This window comes from Seriola aureovittata, chromosome 13, assembly GCF_021018895.1.
Source record: "Seriola aureovittata isolate HTS-2021-v1 ecotype China chromosome 13, ASM2101889v1, whole genome shotgun sequence".
NCBI classification, from domain to species: domain Eukaryota; kingdom Metazoa; phylum Chordata; class Actinopteri; order Carangiformes; family Carangidae; genus Seriola; species Seriola aureovittata.
In genome coordinates, this window is record NC_079376.1 from 16745668 (window position 1) to 16757887 (window position 12220).

General features: G+C 41.5%; 1 protein-coding gene across 1 annotated transcript; it reads right to left on the minus strand.

Moving 5' to 3' along the window:
* Positions 1–50: 50 nt before the first annotated feature.
* LOC130180756 (inversin-A) lies at positions 51–2236 on the minus strand. Its single transcript, XM_056394490.1, has one exon. The coding sequence runs from the start codon at positions 2097–2099 to the stop codon at positions 489–491; it is 1611 nt and encodes a 536-aa protein (XP_056250465.1). The 5' UTR covers positions 2100–2236; the 3' UTR covers positions 51–488.
* Between the last annotated feature and the right edge of the window lie 9984 nt (positions 2237–12220).

Consider the following 12220-nt stretch of genomic DNA (forward strand, 5'->3'; position numbering starts at 1 on the left):
TTTACCTCACACGCACACTCGTCTGCATGCATAAATACAAGCTGAATATGCTGGTGTTTTAAAGTATTTATTAGGTATTCACCATGAATCATACAGTGCACAGTCACTGAATATCTTTAAGCAAAATACGTGCAATATTTCTTATAAACACAGAAGCAATATCAAATACATTTAATTTAATTCCATACAATATAAATCTTATATATATGAAATAAAAATAATTATTTTTAGTAGCTCACAGACTGATATCATGTTAATTTATAAATGATTTCAAATCTAGAATAGCAAAATTGTATGCAGCTGAACAACACTTTAAAATTCTTGTTTTCTATTAATAAACATTGAAAAAAAACAAATAAACTGCAACATTGGCAAAGGATTATTATTTCTCTTAATAAATAGAATATATCACAAAGCAACCAAACTGCATTATCAGAATTTTAAGTGCTGTAAAAATTTCTTTTCTGTTGCCTGACACTGTCCTTATTCTAATCAAGGGCGGACTGGGACGAGCAGCTTTCAAACTCACACTTGACTCCACTGATGCTGTCGACGCTCGGCTGGCTGTTGACCTGCTGATGTGTGTGTGAGAGAGGGAAGGTTTCTGAGCGGGACATCCGCCCTCTGCCGTTTGAGGAGCCCGACGAACAGTCTATCACCATCCTCATGAATTCTGGTGCCGTGAATCGACGCAACAGTCTGGTCCCCAGGCCGATGAACCCCGGCGTGCGGCTGGGGATCTTCCCTGACTCCATCTCCCCTCTGGCAAACAGCAGTTTGTTGTGTCTGCCCGTTGCGCCAAAGCTTCCCCTCTTCTGCTGCTCTCTCCTGCTTGATGGAGCCATGTCATCAGCCTCTTCTCTCTGTGATTTGACATTCTCCTCGAGTGCTCTCATGGGCTGACTCTTGCTGTTTAAAAGAGGTTTTGGCACTGGGACAGTTTTGTCAGCATCATTTGTCAGGCCCCGGGTGTTTCCTTGACATTCCGTCTTGTCTATCAGGCATCTCTCATCCTGTAGCGAGGCTCTCTTTAATTTGCTGGCTGACAGGCTCATGTCACGCACATCACCCTGATAGGACTGCTTTCTACTGCTCAGAAGGTCCAGGTTAAACGACTTTGCCTTTCCCCAGAGTGGAAAACTCTCTGGTGTTTGCTTTTTGCGTCCAGTGTCTCGGCTGACATCTTTCTGGCTTGGCTCAGGCAGAGAGTTCAGTGTTTTAGCCGCTCTTAGCTCTCTAAGTGGGCAGTTTTGCAGTTGTTTGGCAGTAAAGAGAACGCTGTGGTCCCCCTCAGTTTGGCTTTTCTCTGGCTGAGGAGGCAGAGCCCAGCTGTGATGATGGTTGTCCTCTTGAGACTGGCTCCTGGGACACTTGAAGCGGTTCCACAGCCCACTGCTGTCTCCAATCTTCAGCTGTCTCTGAAATACCCCGGGCAGTTGGTCATCATTATTAAACTGCTTGGAGAACCTCTCCAGAACATGCCTAGGGAGCCTGTTGGGCAGTCGGCACTCTCCTTCACCAATGGTACCCACATCAGCAAGTGGATCATCCGTGCTAACACCTCTCCGACAAGGAAAGTTCAGAATCTGGACGCACTGGTTGTGTCCGAAGAAGTTTGCCACCTCAATGGCTGAGTGACCGGCACTATTGGTTCTGTCCAGCCTCAGTCCCAGTCTTTTGAAAGCCCGGACCAGGAACTCCAGAACCTGGCTGTGCCCAGAAAAAGCAGCATACATGAGAGCGCTGTTACCCCAAGCATCAGAGATGTCTGGGTCTGCATTAAACTGCACCAGAAGTTTGACAACGTCCAGGTGACCCATCTCGCAGGCATGGCTCAGGGCAGTGCGACCATCCTCATCCTGGCAGTTGACATCGGCTCCTTTCTCCAGCAGCAGCCGGGTGAACTTGGCCCTCGTCCCGGGGTCTTGCAGGCAGGCTGCATACATGAGTGGGGTGCGGCTATTTTCTGTCTTTGAGTTGATGATGCGTCCATCCAAGGCATCCAGGATGAAGCGCGCAAGGTGAACTTTACCACCGTGCATGGCATCTAGGAAGGTCTTGGTACCAGAGCCCTGGCGTAAATCTTTCGGTCGCATCATTCTTGCACAGCTACTTGTGGAGCCGAGCCTTCAGGTGCGCTGAGAGTGACGGTGACAAATAGGGAGAGAAAGTGTGTAGCAAGTTCTCCAAGGCTCTCTGTGTTGACAGTGAGTGCATTTACCTCAGAGTAAGACTCAGAGAGGAGCTGCCAGTGTTTTTATACCTCCCTCTCCACATGCCCTCCCCACGTTGCCTAGGAAACAAACATCTGAGGACCATTATGCAGTGGCAGCATCCATTCAGCCCAAGCACTCTCTGCCTGGAGAGAAAAATATGCTATTTGAACAGAATAATTACTCAAGGAGAAAAACATGGCCAGTGTTTTTCATGTGAGGTCTGTGAGGTTAACCTAAATGCACCATTTTTACTTTTCTTTGCTGCAAAACCTACTTCATTAACAAATTCCTGCTGCTGATAGAATAGTCAAGTATAGAAAACGACAATCCAGCATTTTGTGAAACCTATGAATAGTGCATTATGTTGCGTCCCATTTACATTCAAGACTAAATTGTTACAAGGATTCTCACTAAAGGTTTGAGAGAAGACTGAAGTCTGACTTTGAGGGATCCAAATTATAATACAGTGCAACAAGTTCAAATTATGCAACTCTAGTGTGCTTAGATTTTCTCAAGGTTCATAATAATTACTTTGCCTGAAGGTTTTTTTTACATGGAAATTGTAAATTCAGTTAACTCCATAGGAAAGAAGCAGTGAAAGCCGTACTTTATTAGCTTATTTAGTTACATAAAACTAAAAACAGTGCCTAACTGATGTGATGAGACTGCGCTTTGTTAAACAATCCAGTCTTCTCACTGACCTGGGTCCCTTTCATCAGTACGATTAACAGACAAGACGGCTGTTTGTATGAGGATATCGGCACGCTTATCTGTTGCTTTCTGAAGTAACAGTGAACATAAAATGCCCAAAATGATTATAAACTGCTCCTCTAAATACAACTCTTATAGTGTAATATATAATAGCACTGACAATAGTAGTGTTGGAGTATGTATATCTATACTATGCCTTGTAAAGGGACATGTAATTCTGTTGCCTTTTCTGTAGTAATTCAATGATCATTTCATTCTTTCATTTCTCCCATTCACTTACAGACTTCAAATGTTGTTGTTTTTTTTTACATTTACTACATTTACCACTATTAACGTCAAAAGCACCTAATTAAACACATTTCTTTTGCATGTCTTATCAAGGCCTATGTATCAAAAGTGAAAAGGACCCTTTTACAAAACTGTTTGTCCTTCACAAGACCAGAATTTAATTTTAATTGCTAATATAAATCTCAGCAGGACCAAAACTGTGCCCTAACAGTGCAGGTGAGAGAAACATTGCCGGGGTTCCACCTTCCTCGCTGTTCACCATCCGGCTTCATCAAACCCTCAGCAGGTCCTTATTCAGCACCAACAGACATGCACTCATCTAAACATGGAGGAAATTCATCAGCAGCCCGACCTCTCTCCTGGTGTCCTTCACTGGATGGAAGCTATCCTGTTAATACAGACATATCTTTTTCATCATAAAGTCATATCATCGCCACAATTTTTTATAACAAGATCACATCATGGCAGCGTCTCAATAGGTTTAACTTCTTATAATGCCAGAGATGGAACTCTATGGTTTAGCTTCATAATGCCTGGATCCACAGGTGCATGTGTCCTCAGGATTTATGCTCTTCCTTCGGAGCCTATATTGTCTGCAAAGTTTATTACCATAGAGTTGAAAGAAATGACCCTGGTCTCTAATATAACAGTATTTAAAGAAAGGCTACTTTAGTCAGTACGTCAATTACTATATGTTCTTCTCTTGTTCACAGAATACTGAAACCATTTTGTGCTGCAAACATTTTTTGTAGTCACATTGTTAGCTTGATTGAGTCTGGCCATTCTACTCTGCTCTCTCACTGACAAGCAGCCATGCCGTATTCAGATCTCTTACTGTATGTGTCTTTCCATTTTAACGTTAAAAGGAGCTATTTGTAAGTTTGGCTATTGCTACATAGCCATTGTTAGCATTAACAGCTAACAAGAAAAAGAAGTAATAGAAATAGAAGCGAAACAAGAGGGTTGCTTTCCACCTCTGGAGACAGCTCCTGGCCAGTATAAAGGAATAAAGTTTGATGCTGAACTTGTAACGTTTCTTCTAAACTGGTAAGTAAAAAGCTGTTCATGCTAATGTTGGCCATGTAACATTAGCAAAATTAAAAACAGCTTCTTTAATGTAACAATAACAGAAACTCTGGACTATGGAGTTATATACAATTCTTTCGTCTCCAGAGTATCAAGAAGAAGAAGATCATCACAGAAAGGACGCGGTCCTTCAAGTGCTACATCACAGGCTTTTGACCGTGACTGTGGCAATGTCATACAATTAGCACATGTTACAGTTTCCATACCAGTGAGGCAGTACTGATGACATACCTCTTTGTGTGCCACACAAATTTGATTAGACCCCCTTTTCCTGTTTGTTGTACTTTACAGTAGTCTACACTGACCTCTGGGATAAAACTGATAAAACAGACATTGAGTGTTGCACAGAGCTTGATAACACTTGTGCTCACCATGCGACTTCTTATCAGGTATTCCAGTCTGAACACTCTGAAACTTTGGCTGCTTTTTTCAGAGGACAGTTCATCCACAAATAGATCTGTGCTGCCTGGACTGCATACATCCTCACAGGCAGGCTGCGAGCTGTGCTTGAGTTATCGTGTTGGCCCCAAGACTGTTGGCTATACTGCTGATTGTCTGAATGTGGGCCAACGTTTTCTGCTAGGGCCTGTTAGTTTGTAGAGTCCAGGTTCTATAGACTATCTAGTTCCCAGGGTATGGTTATCTATGCCCAATATATAACATTTTATCTAATCGTTATTTTTAGCTCATGGCAAACAGAATAATTAAATTTTATTATGAATATAACTTTCCTGCTTTGAATGTGAGGTATGTGTCATTTACATTTATTACTTCACGCCCTGGAGTGACTATTGATTAGTAACTTTACTTAGTTATTGATGACAGTAATAGCAGTATATTGCCAAAGACCTACAGAAGTCACGATCAGTATGCCTCTATGCATGACATAAAACCACTCTACTGTCCATTCACTGAATGTGAAAAATGGACTGAGCAGAAATGAATGAAATGTGGATGAAATATTCTGAATGTGAATGAGTTGGTGCCATGAGACTTGTTAATTGGACAGATGTATGCAGTAAAGCAGAGATGTCATGGTAAATACCTGATCTCCCATTCATTGCGGGCCTGGCCCAGGCAGGAGCCACTTTGAATGCCTGATTAGGAATTAAAGCTTGTGTCAAGTTAAGGTGTTATCCGCAGACCTAAATGTCTTAATTAGTCACTGGGGAGAATGCACTTTCAGTGCCACAAAATCAACAAATCTCTCAAGGTTCTTCCAGAAAAACTTGTAAATGGAAACAAAACACTGCGCTAAACCCCCTTGGTAACTCCACTTAGCTACCAACACCTGGGACTAAATTAGCGTGTGAGCACAAGGTAGGAAATGGCGTTCATTCGGGACCAGATTCAACAAGGCCCATTCATCGTAACTAAAAATGTTTTCTTACCAGTGACTCAACATGCCCTCATCCTCCACGGACTACTTCATCTTCTCCCTGCTAATTGAGCACACCTGAGAATGACATGGTTTAGGCTATCACCTGCCACTGTGAAAAACAGGATGTAGCTCGTGTTGACCTTTACATTCCAATTGCATGAACAAATTTGCTATGAGAAAAATATTGGCAGCTAAGGCACAATTAACCTAATCGGGTTGTCTAACCTGAGAAGATGTGGTTGTGTTCAAATATCAAATCAGAACAAAACACAATCTGACTTTTGTTTTCCTCACAGTTATGTAACATCTTAACACAGGTAGGTCTTTCATTTAAACAGTGGGGGATAACAACTCCTGCAGGGACAAAAGCACTAAACTGATGCATTCGTATTCAACAAGAACAATCACGTGTCTGTGTGTCCGTTCAGTCCCTCTAATGCCCTTTGATTTGATACACAGCAGTCTTAGGTTGAATGGAGATTTCACACGCCTTCTGTTCTAGGAAAGAGGCAGCAGCTGGCCTGCTGTCACTGTGTAACCATGGTGTGCTTGTATCATCGCTAAGGTTGAGGCGAGGTCACTCTGGTTGTCCTATATGTCAGAAAACAAATGTCATGTTAAATGGTAGAATCTTTAAATAAATTGTAATAAAAGTCACTTTGCTGTTGGCTTTGGTGTTTATTTCCAGAGGATAAAAACTCACCAAAGGCGGACACTGTTATATTTTTTCATTTTTGTCACAAGACTGAGGACTGATAGCAAAGCAGACTGAAGATAGCGAGGCAGAGCTGGATGAGAGAGGACAATTACACAGAGTTACAGGGTTGCAGCTGAAGACCCTGACAGCACCCCAGGAGCTGCCAGTCTCAGGGGCCACTGATATGTTATTGGCCATGAGGCGGGGCTCTTCAGTGCCTTTGCTCGCTCCGCTGTCATCAATTATCACCCTGACTCAGGCTTGCCAGCCTGCCACAACCAGATGGGAAACAGTAGGCCGTTCCTTCAGCCGTCGGATTTAGGGAGCTCTAATATCAGTTCTCAGACCGAGACATTTTGGACAACAGTGAATTAGCACCTACAGTGTGACTGGTGTGTGTGCTTTTGCCACGGCCATGGGGGGGATGACAATAATTTAAGAGGGAGAGCAGCATTGCAGAGGGGAAGTACAAATGCAAATCATGACAGAATTTTTTCATGCAGTAGATGAAACAATAAAATGACTTATTTGAAGAAAAGCGAAACAAGGCGTATCTGAACCGTGGACAGCAGATCTATCAACTTAATTTGACTAACACACTGCCACACTTTTTATCCACACTAGCGCCATGGTTCTTGGGATGGTAATGATAGTCAGTGAGTTGGTCCGGATAGAAATGTCTCACCTGGATGCTTTGTCATGAAATACGTTGCAAACATTCATTTTCCCCTGAATTGTAATCACTTTGGTGATCCCCCGACTTAACATCTGTAAATATCAACAGGTTAAACTGTCAATTTTGCCATTACTTTGGTTCATGATCAAATACATGCGAAATTAATGACACACACATAAGATTCAATGCTACTACAAGATGGTGAAAATAGCTGAATCTGACACATTCTTCTGCTGAAGATGCTGCTGGACTAAAATATCACCTGACTAAATACAAAACTGAATTTGCAACCTTCCTACACAATCCATATTGATATCATATTAGCTTAAAAGTCACATGTTACAGTACAAAATTTAAAAAAGAGGCTGCCAAAACTCAATTTCTTCACGTTTATCTGAAACTACACAGCATAGCATGTCGGAGATGTCCAAGTAATCAGACATGTCACTGGTTTCCTATTGAACAAGAGTTCTTGGATCCGTGTCAGCAATACTGTTTGCCATGCTGCAGCTCAAGTGCTGTTTCCCATGAGCCACCTGTACCCCCTCCTTAATCTATCAGGTCTGATGGAAATTCCTTCCCTGCAAAGATGCGGAAGAGATGGAGGGCCAGAGAGCTCCCTCTCCATCTGCCACCTGACAGGCCCTATTTGTGGCCTTGCAGGCCCGCTCACCTCTGTCAGCTCAATAAATTGTACAAATGGATAACAAATGTATTTGTTTGATGGCCACATTGTGCGAAGATGGGTAACACTCAGCCGCACCTGGAGTAAAGGTCTGCTGCACAGACACATCCACAAGACAAGCTGCAGCAAACGATAGTTTTTGCAGGGTCAGAAGAGAAAACAGAGAAAAAAGCACCAGGAGGCTTTAAGACCATAACAAATGCCAAGTTTCATTTCACATGACGTCTCAACTGCTGACACTGTTGCATCTTTTAGTTTCCTCAGTCCATCACTTTATGGACTTTAATTTAAAAGGAAACCACTCTTCTTTTTGTTTTCTTGATCAACTTTTCATTGATTTTACATATTATATAACACACCTCTATGTTTTAATACCATGAATTTAGACATGACAGATGCCAACATTAACAACAGAGGAAGACCACATCAGTCAAACCTCACCTCAAGACACAAAAGCAGAGTAAATGGCAACCTTCTGTTTTCCCTGGAGGAACCTCACTTCTTTTTAAATGAACTAATGGCCCTGAAGCCCACAGCTATCCATTTTCTCCCCCACATGCTCTGCCACTCATGTTGTTCTGCATTCACCTTCTAACAGCTCATACTGCAGGGCTGTCGCCCTGAGTAAAAGCATACAGTGAGTTTCATATGAAATGAGCCCCCAGTAAGACTGTTATTACTCTGAAAAGAGGCACTTGGTGACTCACCTGCTTTAAGTGCATAACATAAAATGCATGTTGTCATGACGTTGTGGGTGTTACTGTGGCTCATAACCTTTTTCACACCCACCATTCCTGTCAGCTGCTGCACCACGGAGCAGACATGCAATAAATAAATAAATAAATAAAATAACAAGTGGGGATAAATTGATGATTTGGTTAACGGCATCGACATCTATTTAAGCTTTGACAGGATTTTCATTTGAAGTCCCACCACTCTAAAACGTCTTATACTTATTGTTGCTTGGTTCAGCTTTCACTCTGCAGAGTGATGTATGTGCAGTTTGACCGTGAATAGCTGTTTGCACTGTTTCTGAAGGGGGAAACATTCACTGTTTATTATTAATTTAATTTTAGTGCTTGAATTTTTTTTTTTTTCGTCCTTTCCTTAAATCACAAGTTATTACACGGGTAACTTTTGATCTTGGGTCAAACCTTTTAAAAAATAGTTTTGGAAAATATGAGAATTCACTTTCTTGCGAAGGGTTACAAGAGAAGATTGATGCCACTGTTATGTTTGTATGATAAATATGAAGCTAGAGCCAAGAGAAGCAATTAGCTTAGCTTGGCAAAAACAGGGGCTAGTTACATTTAGTTTGACACATAACTGCCCAATTTCTCATGGATTATTAAACTAAGTAGATATTTTAAATACTGAGCGTTAGAGATACTGGTGGACAGATTTTTTTTGTTTATATATTTGGACAGAGACAGGCTAGCTGCTTCCTCCTGTTCTAGTCTTTGTGCTCTAAGCTAAGCTAATTAGCTGCTGGTTGTAGCTTCTTAACTCTCAGCAAGAAAGCCAATATGTTTATTTCCCTGAATCTCAAACTCTTTCTTTAAAGGTCTTTTAATAAATCAAAGACTAGGAACTGCTTTTTATAGGGAAATATAGTTGTAATTTGATTTTTTTACTTTGTTCTTAGAGATCAAAAGGTATTTGATCACTGCCAAATAAACATATGACTGATTTAACAGATTTATTTTTTGTTAAACATTTTATTTAAATTAAAGCAATTATTTGACCCTGTAGCTGAAAATTTAACAGTGTTTCATGTCACTTCATATTAACAGTGTAGATCACTAAGAACAGCCATTTGCAGTTCAAATCAGGCATCTTTGTGATTACATAATAGCACAGTCAGCTGCCAGGGTTTTGATATGACTCTTGTCTCTCGGCCCTCTTAACTCACAGTGAGACAGATGCTCTCACCCCAGAGAGGTTGGGGCTTTAATGGAGATATCATCAGGCAACGTGTTATCCAAATGGTGTAGAGTGCCAGAGTAAGAGCAGAATAAATCACCCAACCTGGGCCTGATGGCATGAATTTTAGCTCCAAAACTGTCTGGGGAACATGAGAAAATCAGAATTCAAGTAGCCATGAAAGTGCTGTCTAGCGCTGGCTTTCAGTATGTGGGTGTCAGTGTGTGTGTGTGTGTGTGTGTGTGTGTGCACTTGTGTAATTGTTTGCGTCTAATGTAAGCACCATGTCCTTGCCACATGCAGGAAGTTAAAATTTGCATCTCTGAGAACGTGGAGGTGCCTCTCAAAGGTCCTTAGCGCTCATGTAACACACAGGAGAAGAGGGTGACGGACTACAGGGAGATGAGCCTCCTGGAATACTCATTAGGCTGCTGCTAATCCCATGCCAAAACCATGATTTTAATGGGATTGTGTAAGGTATCCTGGAACAAAGAACAACTTCCTGCAGCCTGGTGATAGCATGTGAGCAAATTATGCGCAAAGGAATCAGTATTTTATTGAAATATCTTGCCTTGGCTGTGGTTTTTACTTGTTTAAAAGTACAGTATGCAGCCCACAGAGTGATCCAACACACACACACACACACACACACACACACACACACACACACACACACAGCCTGTGACAGTGCAGCCTCAGCAGGTGGTGTGTATGTGGGCGGTGTGGGTGCTTAATATTCATCCAGGATGGCACCCACTTCATGCCAAGATGGACTATAGATCATGACTCCCCACCTTCTGCAAGTTAGACCTGCTTCCTCACGCAGGAAACAACAAGAGGAAGAGAATAGAGAAGAGTGAACTCTGGGTAGTTCACTCCTCACATGTACATGTGTCCTAATTCTTTGAGTTTATCTGGCCAAAATATCCCTTTTCTGTTCTCTGCTAATATTATTCTAATCTTGCATTTTGTAAGGTAAACTACAACGTTGTGCAACCACTGTGTAGAGTCTTTAAATTGCTGGGTTTGGTTTCTCAGTTGTTTTTTTAAAGGATTAAAATAGACTGATCGAGCACAGACTGCAATGGACAAAAGCTAGAACTGTCTCTTCAGCCACTGCCAAGATTCAGCAGGATCACACTAATGGCTAGTGTTAACAGTTTGTATGCTTTTGGATTGTGATAATTTCTCTAAATAAATATTTTCATGGTGAGATGAGATTAATACAATCCCCTATTAGGTAAAATATGTGGTGCAAATCACCATAAAACCACATATATCCAGCACTTGTTTGAGGTTTGTGAAGCATTTTACAACACATTGATGCTCCACATGCACCATTCAGCCCGAATTTAATATGTAAAGAATTACGACTGCATTTAAAACACTAGTAAAGATTTTTACTAGATCATTTCTTTTATGTTCTCTTTAACCTTCACGTACCTTTTAATTCCATCTCCTTTCACATTTTTCTGTCTGAGCGTGCATACACTGGGAATTCTTCTAGCAATCATTATTACATTTTCCATCTAAACATCTGCTTCAGTGTGTGTGTGTGTGTGTGTGTGTGTGTGTGTGTGACTGGAAGCACTTCCTTCATAGTTTGGCTTTCTGTCCAGTGTCAGTGAGCGGCCAAGTGTTGCCATGTGGTTAAAGATCCTGCTCAGGCCATCCCTCTCCAGCTGGTCTGAGACAGAGCTGCCGGAGTTGTCTCCATTTTATGTAAGATTATTGAGCCCAGTGATTCAGGGCTGACTGGTTTCACACTCTAAAGCTCACAGTGCATCTGTGTTGTGTATGAGGTGGCAGGACTCTCAGGCACAAGCTGTGTCTCGCAGACATGGTTTGTCCAGATCCTCCTCTTTTAAATGTCACACATGTCATTTGATTCACAAGAAGAAGTGTGAAAAGGAAATAAGACAAATGGGCTGATTGCTTCGGATAAAGAGTCAGGGAAAAGCTGTGGTCATTAATAACTGCACAGCACGTGTGTGTAAACAGAGAGCTGAAATGAAGTTGGGACATTTCACAATTTCTGTGAGTTTAAAAATAAAAAAAATCCAAATTACATGCATTCTGTGTGGTCCACGTGCCTTTATTACAGCTCTGTTTTGAAAAGAGCACTTGCTCTGTCGTATTAGATGGAGAGAAAAGATATTGCAATTATGTGGTATTATGAATCAGTCGTGCCATAATGTGCCAAATTACACACTGACCAGCTCCTTGGCCGTCATCACCATCAGCTCTTTACTCACCTTCCAACCACTGAATGAACCACTGGAGTCTTCAATCAAGTCACAAATAGCACAGTTAGAGATTGTGCTTCTCTTGTCTTCATTTTTGTTATGTTTCGTTTTACGTCACTTTAATAAACTATAATTTAATCACTCACACACACTCAAATAATGTATTGAAGGTGTTAAGAGAGGATGTCTTGCTTAGGAAGTAAGACAAACTCAATCATTCTGCTCAAAATCCTTCTTATTTTAAGACTGTACTCTATTTGAGGCTTTTTTGTTGAGAAATGCTGTATAGCTCTATCTGTTCAGGCCCCTAG